General features: G+C 37.0%; 1 protein-coding gene across 1 annotated transcript in view; it reads left to right on the top strand.

Annotated features, from left to right (window-relative positions):
- The window catches only part of LOC142353072 (importin-7-like), an 85,232-nt gene extending 71,162 nt beyond the window's left edge, over positions 1 to 14,070 (top strand). Inside the window, exon 18 of the mRNA XM_075405266.1 lies at positions 13,230 to 14,070. Coding sequence (XP_075261381.1) covers positions 13,230 to 13,501 — 272 coding nt within the window. The 3' untranslated portion in view covers positions 13,502 to 14,070. The remainder of the gene's footprint in view (positions 1 to 13,229) is intronic.
- Positions 14,071 to 26,941: the final 12,871 nt, after the last annotated feature.

The raw sequence follows: 26,941 nt of genomic DNA, 5'->3' as shown, positions 1-26,941 counted from the left end.
TCTCAACCTACAACAGTACTGCACTGAATACCAAAGAGGAACATCTGCAAAAATTAGCCAAAATGTGGACTCTCGTCAGCTTTCTGCCCAATGGACTTTTCGACGAAATTCAATTCATCTGCAAGTTTGTTCAATCTAAATTGGATGGTGAAAAAGATCAAAATGGAGACGATGGTTTTAACACCGAAGTTAAACAACTGCGCGAAGAAATAGCCGAACTGCTATAAAGACACGAAGAAAAACGAGCACAACAATCTTCTAGCAGCAATGTTAGTTCGGCTTTATTATTAGCGGGTGAAGGTCTCTTTGGCCCTGGAGTGATACTGAAAGCACAACTACTGAGAAGTTTTCTTCGACTGAACATGGACTAATTCCGACCCTTTCAATATCACTCATCATGTCAGACAGCGTTTGATGTCCATAGAGCGCAATTAGTACCCATGCCACAGAAGGAATTCTCAGAAACCACTCAATAGGTTATTGAAAGACCATAATTGGCAATTTCTTATGATGCGATGGAAACATCGGTGCTCAGTGAAAACAGTTTGCAAACTGCTTGGGCTCAGTACGATACAAAATCTGCCAGCAAACTATGGAAACACATCTTGGACAGTCATCTTGCCTTGCGACATTCAAGTGCCACGGTGCACTAACAGTTTTAACTGCCTCTGAGACTAAACGAATAACCCTACCATGTCCAAGAAAGGCTGTTAATCTAGATTACGGAATTTGGCTGATAACTTAAGCTTTTGATGCCTTCACACTACGAGAATTTTCCTTCGGAAAAGACAGCGTCTCTCGACAAGGACGATGTGTTCTGTATTGTATGCATCATAGCACCTGAGTGTGGAACCCAGTTGTTCAGCAGAAACATCTAAAGCCGCCCTGATCTCTAAAGGTGCGTCAAAATACCCTCCAGGTGGATTAAAATTGAATTGCCAGATTAACTGGGGTATTTGATACCCAGCCACTCCGCCTGTTGAAGAACTGCCCTATTTTGAAACCAAAGCACAAGTAAATGTGGCAATAATTAAACGTGTGAAACGAGAACTAGCGCAAAGTCATCTAGTTGTGGTGAAGTCGAGCCAACTAGTTGACATTGCGAAACCGATAGCGCATCAGCTGCTAATGTTGAAGCCGAAGTTAATCAACAAACTCGATACATATGTTCCACTCCGACTGTCACCTACTCAGACTCTAGTTGTCTTTGTCGGGAACCTAGCCCTGCACATACTGGCTATGTATCTTTATCACGGGTTTGAAATTTTCAAGTGGTTGATCCCTAACTTTCTCAAATTTGGAGAAGATGCGATTCCATTCAAACCCGTAATGACGATTCCGGATCAACACACAAATCAACTCAAGAAACATGCCATGAAAACCAATGGCCGTCGTTACGGAAAAATAACCGGTGCACTTCAATAGTCGAACTCTGTCACGATCACGCGGCCGACGTTCATCTTTCGCAACGGAACAGTCAATGAGCAAAAGTGAACTCAACCAATGCGGCGTTGAACTGCGTGTCGACCCTCAATGACTTAGATCTTTTATCTTCAAGGCACTAGAAATCTTCTCCCATTTCTCCTATCGTCATTAATAATCACTAATCATTTTTATACAAAATCTTGTACGGGCAAATTTTTTGGGTGATGAAAACAAAAATTCATTTTTTCAAAATTGTCATATCAAATTTTTCTAAGAGTTGTAGCGTGATATGCCCTAAATAGGATATCATTTGTTTGTTATACCATTTAAGGGTTACTTGGTGACCACCTTAATTGTCACGTAAATATTGTTTGACTCCCATATATGCTCTATTTATACAACCTGTGTAAACTTTTGTTCATACTAGATTGTCTCACTATAAAAGGAACGCTTGTTATTATTTTTCAACTGTAATATATCATGTAAATAATCACGAGAGACGCAAGACCGAACACACAGAACTTAGTGACTCTTAAGACCAGTAATTGAAGATGAGAAATCTTTTGCCTTTTGCCAACAAGTTAGAGAATCAGGAAAATCGTCAACCCCGCTCCGCTCGGGCAAACCTCTCGATTAAACCGCTCGAGCAAAAGGAGTAAAACTTTGAATATTCTCACAGCATCGTTAATAAATAAAATCAAGCTTAATTAGAACTGGAAATGACAATCGTTGATATCGTGATAACAGTACATAACATCTATTGATGATGCTAAAGATTTTCACTTTTAGCATTTGTGGTGAGTGTCAAATTTTGATATTTCTAAACTAAGCAAATACAATTGGGTAAATTGGTAAATGATACACAAAAGACGTGAAGATATTTATTCCATTCTCAACCTACTACAGTACTGCACTGAATACCAAAGAGGAACATCTGCAAAAATGTGGACACTCTCGTCAGCTTTCTGCCCAATGGACTTTTCGACGAAATTCAATTCATCTGCAAGTTCGTTCAATCTAAATTGGATGATGAAGAAGATCAAAATGGAGACGATGGTTTTAACACTGAAATTAAACAACTACGCGAAGAAATAGCCGAACTGCTATAAAGACACGAAGAAAAACGAGCACAACAATCTTCTAGCAGCAATGTTAGTTCGGCTTTATTATTAGCGGGTGAAGGTCTCTTTGGCCCTGGAGTGATACTGAAAGCACAACTACTAAGAAGTTTTCATCGACTGAACATGGATTAATTCCGACCCTATCAATATCACTCATCATGTCAGACAGCGTTTGATGTCCATAATTGGCAATTTCTTATGATGCGATGGAAACATCGGTGCTCAGTGAAAACAGTTTGCAAACTGCTTGGGCTCAGTACGATACAAAATGTGCCAGCAAACTATGGAAACACATCTTGGACAGTCATCTTGCCTTGCGACATTCAAGTTCCACGGTGCACTAACAGTTTTAACTGCCTCTGAGACGAATAACCCTACCATCTCCAAGAAAGGCTGTTAATCTAGATTACGGAATTTGGCTGATAACTTAAGCTTTTGATGCCTTCACACTACGAGAATTTTCCTTCGGAAAAGACAGCGTCTCTGGACAAGGACGATGTGTTCTGTATTGTATGCATCATAGCACCTGAGTGTGGAACCCAGTTGTTCAGCAGAAACATCTAAAGCCGCCCTGATCTCTAAAGGTGCGTCAAAATACCCTCCAGGTGGATTAAAGTTGAATTGCCAGATTAACTCGGGTATTTGATACCAGCCACTCCGCCTGTTGAAGAACTGCCCTATTTTGAAACCAAAGCACAAGTAAATGTGGCAATGATTAAACGTGTGAAACGAGAACTAGCGCAAAGTCATCTAGTTGTGGTGAAGTCGAGCCAACTAGTTGACATTGCGAAACCGATAGCGCATCAGCTGCAAATGTTGAAGCCGAAGTTAATCAACAAACTCGATACATATGTTCCACTCCGACTGTCACCTACTCAGACTCTAGTTGTCTTTTTCGGGAACCTAGCACTGCACATACTGGCTATGTATCTTTATCACAGGTTTGAAATTTTCAAGTGGTTGATCCCTAACTTTCTCGAATTTGGAGAAGATGCGATGCCATTGAAACACGTAATGACGATTTCGGATCATTACACAAATCAACTCAAGAAACATGCCATGAAAACCAATGGCCGTCGTTACGGAAAAGTAACCGGTGCAGTTCAATAGTCGAACTCTGTCACGATCACGCGGCCGACGTTCATCTTTCGCAACGGAACGGTCAATGAGCAAAAGTAAACTCAGCCAATGCGGCGATGAACTGCGTGCCGACCCTCAATGACTTAGATTTTTATCTTCAAGGCACTAGAAATCTTCTCCCATTTCTCCTATCGTCATTGATAATCACTAATCATTTTTATACAAAATCTTGTACGGGCAAATTTTTTGGGTGATGAGAGCAAAAATTCATTTTCAAAATTGTCATATCAAAAGTATGGTAGTGTGATATGCCCTAAATAGGATATCATTTGTTTGTTATACCATTTAAGGGTTACTTGGTGACCACCTTAATTGTCACGTAAATTTTATTTGACTCCCATATATGCTCTATTTATACAACCTGTGTAAACTTCTGTTCATACTAAATTGTCTCACTATTCAAAGAACGGATGTTATTATTTTTCAACTAAAATATATCATGTAAACAATGAAGGGAGACGCAAAACCGAACACACAGAACTTCGTGACTCTTAAGACCAGTAATTGAAGATGAGAAATCTTTTGCCTTTTGCCAACAAGTTAGAGAATCAGGAAAATCGTCAACCCCGCTCCGCTCGAGCAAACCTCTCGATTAAACCGCTCGAGCAAAAGGAGTAAAACTTTGAATATTCTCACAGCATCGTTAATAAATAAAATCAAGCTTAATTAGAACTCGAAATGACAATCATTGATATCGTGATAACAGTACATAACATCTATTGATGATGCTAAAGATTTTCACTTTTAGCATGTGGTGAGTGTCAAATTTTGATATTTCTAAACTAACCAAATACAACTGGGTAAATGATACACAAAAAACCTTTATTTGGCTTCTATTTGTTTGTCCCCGAGCCTAAGGATGACATAACAGCTGGGGTCAGGTTCACCGTAGCGTCTAACAAAAATTTCCCAATTTTTGGCCGCTTTTTAAAAATTTTGCACAAAATTTTTTTGAATTCAAGAAGCTTGATTCATTCTGTGCTATGTGATTTTTAGCTGCAGTTGCTCTTTAATGCAATCGATGATAAACAGAGTCAATATTGAAAAATCAAAGCAAAATCAGAACCTATAAAGCCCAGTTTTAGATGCCCGATATTTGAATTTTGACCTGATTGTTGGTCTTATTTAACAGGCTTTTTAATAGCCGCACAGCGATAGCTGGGGAAATTACTGGCCTTCTCTTGCTTTTTACAATTCAAAGAATTTGAGTTGTATTGGGGCGCTGTCTTTTTTTTAAGATCTGTTCACACATTTTCTAGATTTTTGAAGTCAAATTGGAGTAGTGATTTTGGTCACGCCGAAACAGGAAATGGAGCAAAAAACCGAGTGGTTTTGCGGCGTGAAATTTTTTCGCTCTAAATTTAAAGTAGAATGAGAAAACGGTGTTTGAACCAAAATTCTCGCTAGTGGTTTTTTGTTCAGATGCGACAATTTCACTTTGATTTTTACTGTTTTTTCGATTTTTTGGATCGGTTTTTTTCTAAATGGTTTTCCCAAGCCATTCATAGTCCTTTCTAGGTCTAGTTTTCTGTTTAGTCAATGAAAATTCTTTGAATTGTACGTCAGGACTTGTTATTTCGTCGTCATGATTTTTGTTACGACCATATGGCGTCACAGCCACTTTTTGTTCATTCGTTCATGCAATTTCAACTGAATTGCATGTGTGACGTCATTTTTCGCTCTTAGTGGAGCGAGGTTTTTTGTTTATGTGCGTGATTAAATTTTTGGTCACAATTGACTTACCTCACTCTCAAAAATGACTTCCTTACTTTAAAATTGACTTTTATTTACTTTAATTCAAAGAGATAGGTGAAATGGGTGTATGTCACTCTAAATGAAGGTTATTTGAGATCAGCTAGTAGAGGCAGCAATAACTTATACAGATTTTTAATCAAAATATAACAGATCAGCCTTCAATGAAAAGAAGAATTTTTTTGGTCTGTTTTTTTTTGTTTTTTTTTAGACTGCCGATCTACGAATCTATTGCAGCTATTTTCTGGCAATCTGCCTGCTATGTTTGTTCGTTAGTGTTGATACTAATCCTTGTATCATCTCTTTAAGAGGCAGGAGTTTGCATGAGTACAAGATCCAAACGGGTATGTTTGTTTAAAAGCATTGCGACTGACAGTCGTTGTTGTCTTTTTTTTTGCAATTTTGTACTTCAGTTGCCGTCAGTGCGTTCAGTTTCGTTATAGAACCATAATAGCGAGAAACTTCATTAAAGAATATTATCAAGCACTTGATATCAATAATATCAGGTTACATAACGCTTTAAATTACTAGCGGATTTTTTAATGCGAAAAAAAAACTTTTCTTTTGAAATGAACCAAGTTGTTTCACCAAAAGTATTGGAGTTCTGTTCCTTTAATGGAATTTAATTTTATGGAAATTATCATCCTCAGTGCGAATTCAACATTCTGAGTAGAATGCCAAGCTATGGTGTTGATAATATAGTGAGTATACTACTATTATATGTAAACTGCTGTTCACAGAACTACTGGTTCAAATTAAACAATAATTACCTAAAGTTCAAATTTGCTCAGCATCAGAATAATGCTCTGTAAGAGTGCGAGTTAAAAGTGATGCTTGTTAACTGCCAGGGACCGAATATTGAGGCAATTATGTTACACGTGTTGGTCTTTTTTTGCAAAATTTTTGCTTGACCGTTTTGTGCTTTTGTTCTAGAACATTTTTTTAAATTTTTTGACTTACTGAGTGACTGTTTCCGCACTTAAGTTGTTCATTTTTGAGTGATCTAAGTTGCTGTTGTTCTGAAATAAATTTTGTTGGTAAAGGCAATTATGAGCGAAAGGAAATTAAAGGCCTGGTGGCTGAGTGGTTAAGAGGTCTGACTGTCAAGCTGGAGGGCAGTGGTTTGAACCCTATGGGGTCGTTTTTTAGGCCCAGAGAACATTTCTAGGCTAAACCACCTCTGAATTAAATTGATCTCGCCTGTCGTTCGAGAGCCATTCGTCAGTTTAAGTTTTTTCATTGATATTTGAATGCCTTCTTAGAGACATTGTTGCAGACTGTACAGAATCATGTTAATTTACATCAGCCGTGGTCGTAAACCATCTCAATAACCAATGCGCTATAACAATGAGAGTTTGACAAAGAAAACGCTGTAGTGAAATTTGAGAAATTTGAGGGGTCCTTTCCTTTCCCCCTGTTTCATCTACTGCCCAATTTGATTGACTAGTAGAACCTTTTATTAGACGATACAAAGACCTAAGAAGCCAGTTTTATTTAGGCACTTTTTCACAATTCATAGATTCGGATTGTATTGGTGTGCTGTCGTTTTTATAATCTGTTTTTACACATTTTTCTGATGATAGGCTAAACAGGTAAAGCTTGTTTGTCATTAAGTTGCTTGAGAAGGCTTTAGTAGGCCTCAGCTTGTTTAGTAGGCTTTAGGGTGCCTAATTTACTGACGCTACTGGTAACATCTAAATTCAAAGTGAAAAGGTTACTTTTTGATGTTTTTCAAAATTGTGTTGTTCTTGTTTTTGTTGGTTTATTTTAGAACGGGTCCTCAATTGACATTGGTTGAAGTAAATAGTAGTTATGTGAAATCTAAAAATGCTTTTCATAGCTGTTTTTTGAGGTATGTTTTTAATTACAAAAATATGAAGTAATTTTTACAATTTTAGGGCTTGCAGGTAGATGGCTGAATATTTTCTTAGCGACAACGAAATAGCTTTGAAGATATTAATAGCAGCAATTTTAGTGGGTTTTAATTAAAATTTTCGGAGAGGTTGAGGTTTTTCAAAATTGTTTTGTCATTTTTTTTCAAGTTTTTTGATTATTAGGGGCCAAAAAATCTTTTTGTGGGCTTGAGGATTGTCACTGGACATCTTTTCGCAACATCAAAGCCGTTTTGAAAATTTTATTGTTATGAATTTTTTTGACTATCTATAGAATTTGCCCTTTTAACAAGTTTTTAAATGTTTTGTCGTTTTTTATCTTTAAAGGCCAATGAATATTTTTGTCCGCTTGAGAATGGGTTACTGGCTATTTTTGTGACGTTGAAATAGGTTTAAATTTTTTATCACGAATTTGACTTTGATTAGAATATGGCCTTTTCACAAGTTTATGTCCCTGTTTTGAATTTCCAATCTGTGGGGATCAGTGATTTTTTAAGGGTTTGAAGATGCGGCAATAGATATTATTTTGTTTTGGGGACAACCAAATAGTTTTCAAGTTATTGATATCAGGAGTTTATATCAGGAACATTAATATCAGGCGACTTTTAGACTAAAATTTGCCTTTCTTCAAATTTCTAATCGTCATTTTTTGAGTTTTAATCTTAGGGTAATTAATCTTTTTAAGGACTTGCAGATGGGATACTGGTTCATTTTAAGCGAAAGCCAATCAGTGTTGAAAATCTTAATATCAGGAAATTATAGCGACTTTTCATTGAAATTTGTAGTTTTCAAACTTTTGTAAAATTTGCTCCTTTGTCCGATAATTTTTAGGGGCGTAATAGTTATTGGCCGATGAAGCTTTTAAAAGCTTGTCTTTGTGGTTATTGTGTAGATTTCTGTTGCATAAACTTGATTTTAAGTACATTTGCTTCAATATTTTTGGCGTATTTATACAATTTCAGCAATTTCCACGTTTCTGCCTCATTGTACCTTGTATGTGTAAACAGATTTCTGCTGGTCTTCAATTTTGTTATTTTGTCTGCTTCAGCGTGCTAATGGTTTGAAATGTTTGGTAATGGTTTGAAAATAGTTGGAAATGGTTTTGATGAAAAAGAATAAGTTAGAATAATTTGAAAAATTCAAGTTTTTGGAGGATTTTTTTGGTTATTTTCAAATTTCCTGAGCTCAAGCACTCAATTTTTTTTGAGCTGCCTTCATTCGTCAGTAATAGCATGCATTACAACTTTTGTGTTGAAGAAGTTAACATCAAGAAGCCAGAGCAAATTTTTAGTATTTCCTGCTTATTTTTAGATTTTTATTTTTGTGCCTGCTTCTGCCTGTTTTGCTTGTGTATATATATCAGGCAAGTTTTGTCTCCGATTCCAAATTTTTACGTTAACATTTGACATTTCCTATTGCATGCCATGTTTTTCAACACGCTTTTTCTGAAAGTGTATATTTACGGATTGTTTGTCAGGACTTTTGCTGATATGTTTTTAATTCGCAGTTCAACTAAATGGATTTCAAATTTCACTCAGTGATTCACGCAATGTACTGAATACGTTCAATGTCAAAAGAGCAAAATAAAAATGGGATAAACTGATGAAGTCCGGTCATCGTCATAGTGCATTAGAGTAGCAAAGTTCATAAGCGATTGATAGCCGGAATAAGTATTAAGCTTAATAGCCTTCTGTTTAGAAGCTGAGTCTAGCTGAAACTGCACGCCATACACACAAAATTAGACCACTTTTTGACACTTAGAAAATATTCATTTCCTTTTCTGTTTCCATCCCGACGTGCGTCAACGGCGGCCATGTCTTGTCTTGATGCTGATCGCTGTATCATCTTAAAGAAACAAGAATATATCAAAATATGAAATCCTATCAAAATAGTTTGCCCTTAAATATGATATTTTCAATTGCTCTCGAACGGAGGTTGAAGCCATTATTGTAAAGTTGTCTTTTTATGCAAAATTATGGCTCGACCGTTTTGTTCTAGAACATTCTTTCGATTTCACTTCTCGGGTGACTTTCTTGCTGGATTTTTTTTTGCTCTGAGAAATTTCAATTTGGATCACTCGGAAAAGAAGTCTGTTGCTAAAGTAAAACCGATTGTGAAAGATGATTGTACATAGCTCGTGTACCTTAGTACTTAATGTACACGACTCTCATCCTGAAGGTCGCAGGATTGAACCCCTATCTGGTCAAATTTTCCAGCATATGCCCCCTTCTAAATTGTTTGCCTCGCCAGTTGTTCGAGAGCAAATCGTACGACACTATTCGGCTTATGTTTGCGAATCCATCGAGGTTATGGAAATTAGTCGAAGCTTCTTCCGGCAATCTTTTTGGTTTGTTCTTTGTTGTTCTTTGCTAACAATTTGATTAGATTTCAGCGCTCAAACTTTAATTAGATTTCAGCGCTCAATTTTGAGCTAATTCTTCGTTTTGTCATTTTTGAGGTGTTTTGATGGCATTTTATAGCCACCGTAAGCCTTACAGAGGCTATTCTTTAGGCGCTCTCCTTTTTAAAATTCAAAGAATTTGAGTTTTATTGGTGCGCTCAACAGCAAGTGGAGCCAAAAAGCGATTAATTTGGCGGACTTAATTTTTTTTCGTTTTTTGAAGATCAGTGAGAAAACGGTGCTCAGCAAAATCTAGCTTTCTCGCTAGTGGTTGTTTTTTTTTGTTCACAGGCGGAACTTTGAGTTTTTATTGTCTTTTCTATTTTTGATCAGATGTCTTTCTAAATGGTTTTTCGATCCAATGGAAATTCTTTGATTTGTAAGTCAGAATTTGTCCTGCTATGTTTTTAAAATAGAAGAGATTTCGATTGTATTGGTGCGCTTTCTTTTTTGGGATTTGTTCACGCCATTTGTTCAAATTAGAGCAGTGATTCATCTCACGCTGACGAAGTTAAGTGACTGATAAACGAGTTGGTTCGAAGCGTATTTTTTTTCAAACTATAAAGTGGAGTGAGAGTTAGGTGTTTGAACGGTTTTTTGGTTTTTGAGATGTATTTTTTTTCACGTATGCCAATTTGATTTCTGCTTTCAGGTTTTCTCTTGAATGAGCTTGAGGTAATACATATGTCTTCTAATTGCCCCTATTTGCATATGCTTGAATTCCTCAACTGTTAGCTAATGACTTTGACTCTGTTTTTGTCATTAATTAATCAGGACCTTTAGTTTTTGACCGTATTTTTCCTTTTTTTCGGTAGTATTCTTTTAGTTTAGTATCCTTATTGACAGGTATAGTTGTTAAGTAATGAGGCATAAATGAATCTAATTGATGGTTCGAGTTTATAGCTAGTGGTTTTGATGACTTTGACATTATTTTCAAAATTTATTAATAAACTTGAATTTTCCTGTTTCTTGTAGTTTTTTGTCATATCATTCAATCACATTACGGGCAGGTCGCATGGGATGCTATTGCAGATGAAATCTTTCGGTTTAATTGTTTTCAAAGTTAATACTTTCTATGACTTCTACACTAATTGTTTTCAAGAACTATAATCGAATTTTTTTATTTTTGCGAATTGTTTTGTTCAATTTGTTGTATTTTCATAGTCTCATTAATGACAGATCTCATCGGTTAGGAAGTTAAATGTTTTTGAATAATTGCGTCAGTTCATAGCTAAAGCTCTCATTGACTTTTACGCTGTTCATTTTTAATATTTAGCGAATTTTTGTGCAAGTGTTTGCTGTACTATTTGCGGGCTCATCACTAAGTCTCATTAATGACAGGTCTAATCCGTTCCTCGTGATAATTAAGTTGTTCGAAATAATTGTTTCAGTTTTTCATCTATATTTTTTTAATGATAGTCTTGCATGTTTCACTTAGTCTTATATTGTGCTTAGTCTTAGTCTTACTTTCGTTTAGTCTTAGTTTCGCATGTTTCTTATTTTGTGGTCTTATCGCGTAGTCTCAAAATGACAGTTCTTATTGGCCCTTTAGTGTGGCGTAATTTCGATAGAGTTATTGACTTCAATTTCGAACCAAAGATTTCACTGAGTGAGATGCCGTTTTTTCTCTTAAATGTTTAATTAAATTTGTGTATCTTGTCTGCATTCGTAGTTGTATTATTCCTTTTTCAGCCATTAGAACTTATGAAGGATATTTTATGACTTCTTTAGTTTTTTTGTATGCTGTGGTTCAGATTTTTGCTTGCAGTAATGTGGTTTCCTCTCTTTCACGACCCTGACTTTTCGACAAGTTTTTTTCATTTTCTTCAGGTTTTGCCTCTCTCGGTTTGTCATTGTTTCTCGCTAGTTTGTTGTGTTGTGTAATCATACTAAGGATGCATAGTGTGAACTTGCCACAACGTGTTATTAGTATTGATTACTCTCGGAATAAGAAAACATTTGTTTAATAGCCGCCCTCATCTTCTCAGCCGGCTATTATAGCGCTCCTATTTTTTTTTACTTCGTCGAATAAAAAATGTTTCGCTTTACCTCATTTTGCCGCCTTTTCAACATTTTGCGTGAAATCTTTTTGACTTCTCTAGGCTAGTTTCTCTCTTCTCTCATTCTGCTAAAAGTGATTGTGAACATCAGTTGCTCAGCAAAGCAATTAAAAATGAACAGAGTTAGTAAAAAATGGATGTCAGAAATAGAAACGGGAAAAACCCATAAAGCCCAATTTTAGATGCCCGCTATTTGAACGTCGTTCCTATAAGTCTTATTTACCATCTCTAATGCTTATTGTTATTGATAGGAGCCCCTGTAGCCTCTCTCTAAGAAACAGAAGTATGTTCAACTACGAAATGCCATCAAAATAAATCGGACTTAAATAAATGTTTTTATACAAAAATCTTTCTTTTTTCAATATCTTCTGTTATTTCAATCCCAATCATGCTTATTGGAATCAACGGCGGCTATTTTCCGGCAATCTGCCGGGTATGTTTTTTTTTCAATTTTCCTCATATAGGCTTTGTTGGCGTCTTAGTTTGATGTTACTGTTACGATGTAATTTGTCAGGTTAATAGATCATTTATTTCTTGGGTCGTAATTTCTTGAGTTGTCTTGCCATGTTTTTAATTGGTTTTACCTTTTGATCACGTTTTCCGTTTTCCAAAAGTCGCGACTTTAGCGTTTGATTTTTGGACTTTCTCAGTCAATGTTTCAACTGAATGAAATATAGAATTCAGTCAGCACATTTAAGCAAATATCAAGATCAAAAAGTGAAATCAAGATATTTGGGATAAACCATTAAATCCTGGACACTAAGACTTGGTGTATAAAGACTTGACTTAGTGCAATAAGTTCTCAGATGTCCGTAGAGTACTGCTAACTCGTGTTAATGTTATTGTCCTTCTATTAATAGGCTGAATATGCACCGTGTTGATCGAATCTAACGAAATTGCGAGACAAATTAGAAAAATTTTGACAATTAGAAAAAACTAGGCCGTCGTCAATTTTCTTTTTCTCTCTATTTCAATTCCAACGTCGGTCAGTTGGGTCAACGGCGGCTTTTTCTGGTAATTTTCCGGCTATATTGGTGTTCCCGTTTTTTTTTACAGCAGAATGTGAGATTTTTTGTTTGCAATTAGTAATTGTATTGGGGAAGGTTTCTTTTGATGAAAATTTTTAATAGATGCCCTGTTTTTGAAGTTTGCTCTAATTAGTCTTAGACATCAGGTCTATTGTTTATTGGAAATGATACTACTCCATATATTCTTTCATTAGGAACAGGAAGTGTGCCTAACTATGAGGTTCAATCAGATTAGCATTCACTTTTGTCATTTTTGTAAAACAAACGATTTTTCTGTTCTTGTTTTGATATCAATCGATATCGTGGGATTCAATGGTGGCTATTCTGACAATGTGCCGGGTATTTTTTTATCATATTTTGAAGTGTTTAATATAAAGGAAATTGAATTGTGAGCTAGGTTTGTTTTCTAGCGATCCGAGATAGCAACCCGATGCTGTTTCAAAAGCTAACAGACCACCTCTCCGAATCACAGAAGAAAGAGATAGATGAGATATTCGTCTCTGCCGACCAAAGACACGCGGCCAAAGAGGCCAAGAAGATCGAAAAAGCCGGCGGATACCAGTTCCAGCAGACCTCAGTGCCTCCCATGTTCAATTTTAGTCCTCAGGCTGGACAGAACCCTGGAAGCACTGGGTCCAAACCTTTCCAGTTTGGAGGCGGCGCTTCAAAAGGCGACGCGTAGTTTGCTGTCACCACTTCTAATTGTAACAAATGAACGCGATGTTGAATAAATTGATTGAAAATGAGTTTTGGGAACTTAATAGTTCACACATCGTGTTCAAGTTTTCACTGTCGTGGATTGAAATTTAAATTATGTATTTTCTGACAGAGTATGGCTTTGCTGTTTATGTGAAATATTTATTTTTGCTCATAGCTTCATAACAATGGAAACAGTATCCTGTAGCTATTTGTAACTATGATGGTAGACAAATGAGTAAATGAATGAACCTGCCAATTAAACACCTGAACTTAGTTGTGGCGCCTCTATTGATGAAAATTAATTTAGTCGATTCTTCATATGCAGCGAATTAACGGATGTTAGAAATAATGTGATCATGATTACTCTGTCATGTACAATTTGTCATGTCACCAATCTCGCTATATGTTGCAAGTAGTACATGCAACTGCTGCTAAAGTATCTTTCTCTCGATCTTCTCGCTCTCTTTGTTTATACTTGGACGAATTGCAGCTTCAGAACAGTTGAATTGTTCAGACGCTATTGTCAAATTATAATAAATTTTTCCAGAGGAATCTTTTCACGACCAGAGGATGCGAATAAATAGTTTGAAATGCTCTCGAACGAAGTTTAAAGCAGTTATTATAAACGCGTGTCTTTTCCGCAGCTAGCTACCGCCATTCACATACCTACCCCCAAACTCTCCTATCACCCCAAGCGCGTACTTCTTTTTCATTCGCAATTTTAAGCAGCTGAACTCAATTGGCGGCAGTTTATTAGTACTAAAGTCAAAGTTACGAAAAGTGCGCCAAAGTTGGTCATTTTCATTTTAAATCTCAGTAGGTTTCGAATCCCCTCTAGCCCTCCTCGAGAAAAATATTATTTTAACTAAACTTGATTCAACTTAACATGTGCCCGTTTATAGTGAATGCTGTGAAGCACTATCGAGACAATTAGTTGTCTTATAGTGTTTTTCAACTCAACATATCCGTTGTATTTTACGGTATGTTTTCTTCACTCTTATAAGTGTCAGATGGGCAAATCAAAGAACTCGATTATTTACAAGAGAAATTGAATAGAATAGAGCAAAATCACAATTGGCAGCTATGTCTAATTGTTCAAATGTCAGAACCAGTAAATTTCAGACGGAGACAACAACGAAACCATAACACTGATAATAATTATTAGCCGCCATCAACCTATTGAAGACTATTATTTAGGCACTCTCCCTTTTACAATTCAAAGAATTTGAGGATCTTTTCCGTTTGTGCGCCCCCCAGCTTAGTGGCTGCATATTATTTGCACCTCCCAATGCACGTGCCATATTTTTCCATAAAGATTTACTATGTAATGGCACGTGCTCTGTAACTGGGGGCGCATAACGTACTGGGGGCACAAACGGAAAAGATCCGAATTTGAATTGTTTTGGGGCGCGGTCTTTTTCTTAAGATCTGTTTACACATTCATGGGATCTTTTCCGTTTGTGCCCCCCCAGTACGTTATGCGCCCCCCAATTACAGAGCACGTGCCATTACATAGTAAATCATCATAGTGAAAATATGGCACGTGCGTCTGGGGGTTGCAAATAATATGCGCCCACTAAGCTGGGGGGGCACAAACGGAAAAGATCCCATTCATGATTTTTGAAGTCTAATTGATGTCAAGATTTGGTCATGTGGAAACAGGAAGTGGAGCGAAATATGTTTCGGTGCTATGCCTATTTTCCCCCAATTTAGAGGTTGCATTGAACTTGTTAATTAATTCTAAAGAAAATGCGGACAATATTTTTTGACTTAGAGAAAAAATTTTAAACTCCTGAATTTTAGACTCGAAGAAGGGTTGTGGTGATCTTTTTTTTAATCGGCTACATTTCTTTTCACATGATGCGAAGTCAAATGCCGCACGTGAAAACAAGTGTTTAGGTCATTCTGCTGTACACAAGTGGAAAGCAAAGGCAAGGAGGAATTTCTGTTCATGCTATAATCTAAGAGGGAAAAAATTTAGTTTTTGGTATGGGAGCAAATTTTGATCACATGGGCTTTTTTTGAGTGGTGTTTTTTCATCTTAGGTTGGTTCCCCTATTTTATTGTCTTGTATTAATTTGTTTGGAAGTTTTTTTGACAATCCGATGCAAATATTAGACTTTTAGATGATACTTAAATATTCTTGCAATTTTGCCCTGTTGAAAGCTACTTTATTAGCACTTGCAATCTTTGCTAATACAAAATGTTTTTTTTTGCTTATGCTCAGGCTGGTTTGGAGTATTTGTTGATCTATTCATTTCATTAAAACTAATTTTAGGTTGTTTTTTAAAATGAATCAATGAATTTGATCAAATTTTATACAATATTCGTCTTTTCTTGCTTATTTTTCCCATTTTTGAGCTTCTTGCAATGCTATTCGGTGATTGCTAGTAATCGAAAGCTATTTAGTAGGTATTTTGGGCTAAGAAAGGATGCTTCGAGATTTTATAGTGAAGTTTATACAATATGATAAATAATACAAATTGGTTTTTTTTTTCAGTTTTTTTGCGAATTTATGAAATTGTTGGTTAGGATGCCTCTGACAGGCAATGGTTGGGTCACCGATTGAGGATAAAGTTTACCGAGTTGTCTCGAAAAATTGCTGTGAAGCAGTATTTAGATTTTCTTATGTAATCTTTTAAACAAAAAAAGTTTTTGATTCTTGGTTATCTCCGCATGTTCCATTGTATTGATTTTTTCTGTATTTGCTATCTTGTCTTGAATGACTGCTGTTTTGATTGCAAATTTTTTGCCAATAATTGTTTTGGAGTCTCAACTTGCGACAATATTTTACCAAACTTATCATTTCATTACAGATTTGGTTTTCCTCATATAGAATACTCTGTTATTGTTTAAAAACTACAACTATAAAGGATAAGAAGATCTTTTTGGTTGAGCGGGTTGTTGGCTGGGGCCTAAGTGAATATCTATTTCGAGTTGTTATAAATGTCTTCCGGCTGTTTCTTTATTTTTTTCTAATTGTTTCAATTCGAACATCGGTCAGTGGGGTTCAACAGCTGCTATTTTCCGGCAATCTGCCGGCTGTGTTTTCGGCATTATCAAGTGCCATTTAAGGGCCAAGCAAATAGTATGAGCAACTTCATTATATTCGATAATAAATTCCACTATATTTTAAATCAAAATTGGTCAAAGATGCCCTGAAAGAGCTCTTCGGATTTTATCTTTACTCTAAACCCTATAACTACAGTTGATGAAATTCAGCTCAATTCTCAAAATTATTATTTCTTCTATTTCTAACTACAAAAATGGAGGTAAATGTAAAAACTATTACTAACTATTTCTAACTACAAAAATGGAATATAAAGGTAAATGCTATTATAATTGTTCCAACGTTTTTCTCAAAAGAAGGGAATGTACGAGGCTGGCTTTTTTCTCTGTCAATTCTCGGAAACTTCAAGGAGTTCACTTCAAATAACATTGTCGAATTTTCATAACTGATACAATTACCTCAAGAGGTACAGACCTAAGTTTTCGAAAAAGCAAACAAGACCTAAAATTATTGTGACAAAAGAATTAATTGTTTCATTTTTTTTGGAGGCGAGGTTTGTTTTTGTTTGAGTGTGGGTGTGTGCGTGTTGTTGTTGTGTGTGTGGGTGCTTGTATGGGTGTACATATGTGTGTCTGTGTGCGTGTTTGAACGACGAGGTATGCGTATGTAAGATAGACGAAGAAAAAGAGTAAGTCAGAGAAATAGTTCCTTAAAATATTACACAAATAGAGGCAGTGAGTAAAAAGTGTCAGAAATGTCAAAAGCTAAAAATCCGTGTTTTTCATTTTGTCTGATAAAACTTCTACGAGAACTAGTTGCCCCATTATTCTCATGGAACATCAAAAATAACAACAAATTCGAAAGTTTTTCAAAAGTTTATTTAAAAAAACATTGTCAACTCTATGGTTACCAAGACAATTGCCTAAATAGATACACATCTAAATTTTCAAACAACCAAGCAAGAGCTAAATGAAATGTGATTAGACTTGGCCAAAAAAGATGCCAGAATAGATTTCCAAAGTGTTTCTTTTTGGTGACGGGGTTTGTATTTGTGTGTGTGTCTGTTTTGTGTGTGTGTGTGTGTGTGTGTGTGTGTGTGTGTGTGTGTGTGTGTGTGCGCGCGCGCGCTTATGTGGCTCTACAAATGTGTGTACGTGTTTGAAAAGCGTGGTATGTGTGCGTAAAATAGGCATTGAAAGAGTGAGATAAATAGTTCGTTTTAGACTCAAGATGAGGCATAGGGCAAAAACTGTCAAAAGTCTTGAAGAATTAAAAAAGATTTCTTAAATTTTGCAACAAAGTGCGGCTTCGAATATGCCGAAAGCCAAACTTTTGTGTTTTCCATTTTCTTTGATGAAACGTGGAAGAGATTTGAAAAGAACTAATTGTCTAATTATGCTAATAAAAGATCAAAAATGACAAAACTTTTCGAAAAGATTCAAAATAATATATTTAATTTTTTGGTTCAATTTCACTCCTACCAATAAATATGGCTCAAGAAGGCCTTGCTGTTTTTTTCGGAAAAAAAATTAGAACTTAGACGAACGGTGATGAACCTTGTGTAATGATCAGATGACAAAAATAAAATTTTTAACCTGTTTTTTTTGGTGTCTTCCCTTGTATTTGTGTTTGTGGATGTGTATGCATATCTGGGTGTAAGTATTCCTGTGCGCTTGAGAAATGTTTGTGGCATGTGTGTCCAGAATAGATAGATAAATGGTGAGCGAGTTGGCTTCTTTAAATATTAGATAAAACTAGAGGCAGAAGGCGAAAACATGAAAGTTATAAAAATTATTTAATATTTGCTACAAATTGCGGCCTTAACTAGGTACAGAATTCAAACGACTGGTTTTTGAATCGCGGCACATCTACATTTGTATTTTCAGATGGCACATTTGCGAGAGATTAGCCAAATTAATACTCCAATTATGCATTGTCAAAAGTTTTTCATAAAATACATGAGGTTGCAAGTTTAGCATCAAAAATAAGTTTACCGGTACAATTACCTCAAAAAGTCCACACTTAGTTTTTTTTGCAAAAAAGGTGGAGCACTTAAATGAACAATCACGCACCTTGAGTATTGGCCTTGTGGTACGGTTGTACCTTATTTATCTCAAATTGTCGCACTTATGTACTAGATCTGTTTTAGTTTGCCCTTTCTCAATTAGAAGTCAATGTTCACATATTCTAAGTTTGCCTACGACTAATAAGTCAAGTTTTCATTAGTTCACACAACCCATTTTCATCATCCTGTCATTCCTTTAACTTTCACTACTAAATTCAGTTGCTTCATTCTACTCTGTTTTCCAATAGGCAGAATCCGAGTGGATTCGAGAAGGATATCCATAGCGGATAAAAAGCAGCTACATTCGTTGATCATTTGTCAGAATAATCTAAAAGTGGTAATCCCACTCATTAGTAAAAGTGTGGATTCGCACCACGAATCCCCAACTACAATTTCTATCGGATTGTGGCTCAAATACGTATCCCCACAAACGAGGATATCACATGGCGCAGTCATCAACCAAAGAACGAACACTTTTGGGAATTGAACCCTTTTGGGACAAGCCGACACTGGAGCCACCTTTGCAATGGGACCGCTGGCAGATCATGCTGAAGTTGGCTGTCATGGCCAAAGAAGGTATCTCGATTGACACCCTACTCGAAGACCCCCCAGAAAAGGTCACACTCCCTCCTGAACCCATATACGAGGATGACGTTGAAAACAGCACTTCTCAGAGCAAAAATGACCGAAGGATCCGAAATGAACAACTGAAGAACTCCTGGTTGAATCGTTGTCAAAAATAGAACTTGTGGGCATATTGTGTGGTGAGAAACCTTGGAAATACTGCGATACCAAAGTGGTCTCTTTGACATACCTTAGTCTGGGAATGGAAGGCAGACGAATATTCGGTTCTCAAGAACCGAACATCCAAATAGATCAAGTAACAACAAAAGATCTCTGGGAATGTTTCGATAGAGTGTTTACGAAACAACGTAACATCACTTTTGACCGGTATGCTTTTCTTACGAGGAAGCAGTTGAAGGGCGAACCGGTGGAGAAGTTCTACGGTTGCCTTCGAGAATTGTCTCTCAACTGTGACCTAGGAAGCCACGAGGAGTCAATCGTTCGCGATGTCTTCATCGCAAACATGCAAGATGGCGAAATTCAAAGGGAATTGTTAAAGGAGACCAGAACGGCGAAGAAAGCGCTTGAAATCGCCATGAACATTGAGATGGGAATACAAAATCAACTGAAAATATCTGGAATCTCAGCTCAATCGACAACAAGCGAAATTACAAGCGCGACAGTGAATAACGTGCAAGGATCGTGGAATAGAGCGCGTTCATCGACTAATCATTTCGTCAAGCCAACAATCTGTCCAAATTGTGGCTATGGATGGTCACAATCACATAGACGAAACTGCCCCGCCCCGGGGAAAGAAGTGCAAAAACTGCGGTATTGCTAACCATTTTGCAAAGATCTGTCGAAAATCAAAAACTCAATATAAACCGAAGACAAGAGTCAATAACGTCGACGATTCCGTTTGTGAATCGGCTACAGTGGGTACGTCTGCAACCACGTTGGAACAAGTCAATAACATAGATAGGCTACTCCAATAACACAGCATCTATGATGCCAATTATGACTCTGATTATGACGACTACAGTGATAATTATGTGGCGACGATTGCATACATAAACGAAACACGAGACCTAGAACCGGTGAATTTGGACATTTGTGTTGGAAATACAGGGACTAAAGCATTGGTGGATTCGGGGAGTGTGTGCACGATCATCAATAAGCGTCTTGCAAACACGGTGGAATCTGAGTGTGATAAGAGCTATTGGGTACAGTCGCCGGAGATACATGACTTGAAAACTTTCTCAAATGATATAATCAAGATCATTGGAGTAATTAATACGTCAATCAAATGCAATGATTAGAGTGCCACAAAAGTCGATGTAACAGTTGTGGAAGATAGCCATCGACCGATTATTGGACGAGACATCTTCTCAAAACTAGGCTTCTCTCTAACACAGCTAAAACAAGTAGCAAATTTTGCTCAAAATCAATGTCTAATCAAGAAACAATTTGCATTTGATTTTCTGGGTCTCATCACAAGAATCGGTAAATCTTTTAAACATTCAGTCAAATCCACATTCCACAAACAATTTACACCTACTCATCAAAAAGGACGACGAGTCCTAATTAATTTACAACCATTAGTAAACGTAGAACTTCAAAATTTACTCGGTGAAAAACACATTATAAAGTTAAACAGCTGTTCTGAAAAAAATTTAATCTCACCTATAGTTATCACAGTAAAACGAGATAAATAGGTTAAACTGGCCTTAGACTCCAAGATTTTGAATAAACCTATCCACAAAAATAAATACCAAATGCTAAATATTGATAACCTAATAGACAAAATTCAACAAAGTTTAAATACAAACGCATCACAGGAGACAGCATGTTTTTCTACCTTGGATTTGAAATACGCAGACAGTCAACTTAATTTAGACCCGGAAACGGCCCGGCATTGCAATTTCAATATTATTAGTGGCAAGGGAACTCTTACATATCGTTTTATTACGGGCTTCTACGGGTTAACTGACATGCCTGCGGCATTCCAGAAATTAATGGATTATACGCTAGTTGGACTTCAGAATATTCATTGCTTTTTGGACGATATTATTATTGTTAGTCGTGGTTCAAAGTAAGAAAACCTAAAGTTAGTCTATAAATGTCTAAAAAAATTAGATGAAGATAATTTAAGAATAAATTTACCTAAGTGTCACTTTGCAAAAACAGAAATTGAATGGCTAGGACACAAATTCACTCAGTCGGGAATCGCACCACTTGAATCAAAAACAGCAGAAATCCTAAATTTATCAGCACCTAAAATCTAAAACAATTGCGTTCCGTTCTAGGTTCTGTTCATTACTTAGGCAAATTCATCCCTAATCTCTCACAGTTATGCCATCCCCTTCGGCCATTACTTCAAAAGAACACAAAATTCGTCTGGAATGACGAAAATGAAACTCAATTTCAATCAATTAAAAACAAAGTTGCAAACGCAACGGAAAATACGCATTTTAACCCTCACTTGGAAACGCGTATCAAATGCGACGCATCTCGGGCGGGATTAGGAGCAGCATTAGAACAACGCATGCCAACCGGTTGGAATACAGTGGCATTCGCGTCACGTTTCCTTAACTCAAATGAGGAACGTTATAGAGTTAATGAACTGGAATTATTAGGGATGTGTGGTCCGTTGAACATTTTAAATATTACTTATATGGCAAATCTTTCACCATCATCACTGATCATCGAGCATTACTTTCAAATATGAGAGAACACTGGTCCAACAAATCCTCATATAGTCGTTTAACCCGCTGGGTAGACCGTCTTTTACCTTTTGATTTTAATATCGAACATATAACAGGGGCAAAAATGGTGCTGGTAGATTATATTTCTCGTCAACCAAATCAAGAGGCGAAAGTTACAAACAAATACGATGAGGAATTTGCGGTAGCAACAATTACCCGCATTCGTGACGCTATTGCAGCAATTTATGTAAATACCACACAACAAAACTGCCAATCACAATTTTAACAGCGTCAATTATACGCATTCCACACGTGCCTCGCATCCTCGCTCGACTAACTATTCCAATTTGCTTTCTGCCATTAATCGAAACACGACTCAGTTGCTTCTCCAAAACTCTGCAAACGCAGCTCAAATCCCGCATACTACAAATTTTGCTTCACTTCCAAATCGAATACACGCCAACTCTAAAATCGTCTCAGCCTCAACACAAATACACTCAATTTCTTCCAAAACAATGAGCAGCACAAAATCGAACCCTCAAACCCCTCCTACCCACAGCAGGGTAACATTCCAATCGACCCCAAACTCGGCGGCAAACACGACGAGGTCTTCAAACGAGGGTCCGACTTCTCCCAATCTCGAACTGTCTAGAGAGGAAGTTTGCGTAAACAACTTAAATCAGTTGTTTACTAAGGGATTTCTCGCTGTATTGACCAGTAAGGACGCGGCACTTAAAGAGGTCCGCGATTGCATCTTACAGAACGACCCCCAACGGTGCAAAGAGGTAAACCCCTACCTATACTCCTACTGGCGTGATCTTTATGTGCGATCGCGTTGTGTGTGCGTGGACGAACGGGTGGCAATCCCGCACTCAATACATGAAGCAGTCCTTGAAAGCCTGCATCTCACACACCCTGGCAGCTGGGGTATGATAACTCTCGGTCAGTACGCGTTCTGGCCATACATGCGTCGGGAATGCTGAACAAGGCTGCCCAATGCAAACCCTGTACTGACATTGGTAAGAATCTTAAACCAATTGTTCCAGCGATAAAATGGAAACCTTTGATAAACTGTTCAGAACCTAATAAAGAAATACAAAATGATTTTGGTGGGCCAATTACTAATGAAAAAGATCAAGATATACATTTCCTTGCATGCATTGACCTTTTTTCAAAATATCCAACTGTGAAAGTATTTGGAAAAGCCAATGGACCAAACGTCATTAAATTCTTAGACTACATTCACATACACGTGTCCCACGTAATATTAGATTAGATCAAGCAAGCTGTTTAAAAGGTTATAAAGTAAAGAATTACTGTAAACAACACAATATTAACATAATCACTGCCCCTGCAAAAGACCATAGAGCTATTGGATTAGTGGAGCGTTTGATACAAACTATTAAAAGACGCTTAGGCTGCATGAAATTAGATAGTAGAAATACCACATTTACAATTAAAGAAGCAATAAAGTCAATAGTATATCAATTGCGTATATGCAAACAAAAGACCACAAATGTAACACCTTTCCAAGCACATTTCGGAAGAAAGCCTAGCACGCCATTAAGTAATATAAGTACAAGTCCAAAGTCAACTAATCTTTCATATAAAAGCATCCTTCATCACTATTTAGATGTCTATAACGTTCCAGTTGAAGACTACCTCGATGATAATGGATGGGTGAGCGGTGATCGAAGTGATTTGCTCATCGAAGAGTCCATGCAAAAGGCGCAGGTGGATGCGGGACGCCGGTACAACGGGGAACACAACAAGTCAGTCTCCAGATTCATCATGCACTCGAAGCTAAACAACCCCATACCACGATCCGAGAAGTCACTCGATTTGAAGTTGGCACGGAAGGTGACGAAACGCTCAAAGAGAGATCTTCGTGGTTTATGGGAAACTTTGGCTCCTGGCAGCACAGTAGTCCGCACATCCGACACAACGACAGTGATCAAAGAACCTGGAGTTCCTGAGGTACGAGTTCGCAATAGCGATTTTGCAAAGTTTGGCACTCGAGCTGAACGGAATACAGATCTGTTGCAATATGCCCAAAGATGACCGTTACCCTACGAAAAAACCACGGAGGAAAAGATTTCCTCAACACGGCAAGGATTTAAAGAAGAAATACAGGGGAGAAATTAAAATTCGCCAAAGAACCACGCAGTCCGATGCAGCCTCGGGCGTCTCCTCGGCGAACAGCAGTATATCAAAAGCAATGACATCGCGGAAACCTCAAAAGCCCCAAGCAGGAGGAAAACGCTCGCGACAATCATCGACAACTCTGAATGCTTCGAACGCCTCCTCAGTCGTTGCATCATCGGCCGCATCGTCTACTACTTCAACCCCCGCGTCCAAAGCTAAAAGAAATCGTCGAGCCCCAGACTATTTCGATTTTGAGAGCTCTGTGTGCTCGGTCAGTGATGACGCTGCTGTCCCTGCACCTAAACGTCCTCGAACAACCAACCCGGTAATCGAGACCATCATTCAAGAAGGAGCATCACAGCCTCCAGTAGTGGAGACGTCTTTCGATTTACCAGTTGTTAGTCCGCTTGCTCCACCTCCAGTTGGGACATGGTCTCCCGAAAACTATGAGTACGAGGACTATGCTCGTGAAATAAGCATGAGCGTATTTGACGCGGACAACCAATTTTAAACTTACTCTTAAAACTTACATTTGTTGCTTTTAGTTATTGCAATTGTTAATTATGATTTGGATTCGTGCTACAGTTGTGGCATAAAATTAATTTATATTGTGAGTATGTCGATTTCATCTTGATTCGCAATGCAATTGCGAATTTTCTTAGTTGTTATTGTTCAATTATTCGTGAATGTCTCTCAAGTAATGCCCTTTCATTAAATAATTGCTAATGTAGCAGTTCATTGAACATATTTAATTTTTTGCATTTGTGTCTCAATTGTGCGTTAATTCATGTTGTCTGTTTTGAATTCAGTGTAAAGATGACGGAATTGTGTTCATTATAATTTATGTGGATATGCTTCTCAAGTACACTGCACTTATCTGTTCACTCAGTATTGTTTTTTATTCTACTATTTATAATAGCCAGTACATACGTTATTAATATTTTAAATTTTATGGTGTTGCAGTCTAAAATTTATTTGAAGCGGAGGATATGTGGTACGGTTGTACCTTATTTAGTTCAAATTGTCGCACTTATGTACTAGATCTGTTTTAGTTTGCCCTTTCTCAATTAGAAGTCAATGTTCACACATTCTAAGTTTGCCTACGACTAATAAGTCAAGTTTTCATTAGTTCACACAACCCATTTTCATCATCCTGTCATTCCTTTAACTTTCACTACTAAATTCAGTTGCTTCATTCTACTCTGTTTTCCAATAGGCAGAATCCGAGTGGATTCGAGAAGGATATCCATAGCGGATAAAAAGCAGCTACATTCGTTGCTCATTTGTCAGAATAATCTAAAAGTGGTAATCCCACTCATTAGTAAAAGTGTGGATTCGGACCACGAATCCCTAACTACATTTTCTATCGAATTTGTGGCTCAAATACGTATCCCCACAAACGAGGATATCACAGGCCTATTGCTCAATAGAAAATTTTAAAAAAATTTTGTTTGGTGTTGATTTTTTTGTGTAAAATGTTTTGTGTGTGTTGGTTTGTTTGAGTTTTTTGTGTCTATGTGTTTCACTTTGCACTACATTTATTACACTTAGCTTTCTAGAATGTGATGAAGAGTTTTCGTTTTCGTCTGCCAAAAGAAAGCGATATGTTTTTTTAGTTCAAACAGTACAAGTAATTTTCTCCAATGCTTATGAGTTTCTTTCGGATTCCTACAACCGTTTTTCTGACAAATTTTAAAAGTTGTTTTTACAAACTTGAGTGGCATGTTGGAAACTTCTGTGCTACACACAGATTAGCACGAGTCGCCTTGTTTGTATGTAAAATCAGATTGTGTTTGATTTTACATACAAACAAATATTACGTCTCTCAAGCTGGAGCGTTTAAAAAGTCAAATGTTACACCTTTGCAAATAGTTTTGCCCTGTAATTATACTTTTTCAGCAAATGTGTTAAAAGCATCAGACAGTAGCTTTGATACAAAATAAAAGCCGTTTAAAATGCACATAGATGACTTCATCTGAACAGGCGCCACTGGAGAAAGCCTATTCATACAGCGTTCGAGCTATTGGTAGATGTCTGCTAAGGAGAGTATTATGAGTAGCTTGAAATCTACAGTATGGTTCCACTCTACGACAAAGATAAAGCAATCAAGCTTTTAGCGTCGAGGTGATCATTGAAGAAAGTTCTGTTTATGCTGACCTTGTGAATGTTATCCAAGATTGCTCTTGATACAAACTACGAACAATAAATTCGGGAATTTTAATGAAAAACTTTATCTTTATAACATTCTGATGTATCAGCGTTTGTCAAAAATAATTTGTTTTCTTTTGTATCAGATTTCCTGATGTCGCATACTGGCTTTGAGCCTCGTGGTATCCAAACTGCCTGACCTTGCAATAAAATGAGGCAGATGGGAAAGAAATTGAATCGAAAAATACGTTGTCTTTTAATGTCTATTGAACAATTATCCGATTGAATCTTCAATTTCATATCTTTAATTCTTCTCCACTGCTTGGATCTTTCATTTGATGTTGCTAACGCACTGACTGCCTGTTTAGTTGTAGATCCTGTTAACTTGTAGATATCCAAACGCGCCCTCATTTGTTTGTTTAAAATTCGGTTGCTGACTTTTGTAAGTGTTTTAAAACATATCTCTAGTCTAATCATTTGTTAATTTGTTAAAAGAGCACGTCTAAGTTTCACGTTGTTGGACAAAAGAGTCAAGTTTTTGTTGCAATTTTGGCGGCTTTTGAATCATCTTGAAAGTTGCAATAACATTGGCAACATGCTGCAAGGGCACAAAGGGGGCATCAAGGGTTTTCGGAGGCATCAATTGATTGAAGTCTTTTCTCATCTTCTTTGAAATTGGCTCTGAAACTGTAGGCTGAAATGTTGTCAATATGGTCAGTACATCAATTTGTGGGAAAAGGGTAACTCACGTTGCCTAAAACCGGAGCGAGAAAAATCTTAAAAAAA

The sequence above is a fragment of the Convolutriloba macropyga genome, chromosome 14 (assembly GCF_964194025.1).
Source record: "Convolutriloba macropyga chromosome 14, txConMacr16.3, whole genome shotgun sequence".
In the NCBI taxonomy this organism is placed as follows: domain Eukaryota; kingdom Metazoa; phylum Xenacoelomorpha; order Acoela; family Convolutidae; genus Convolutriloba; species Convolutriloba macropyga.
The sequence above is the reverse complement of the archived record's forward strand: the minus strand, read 5'-3'. Positions and strand labels throughout refer to the sequence as shown.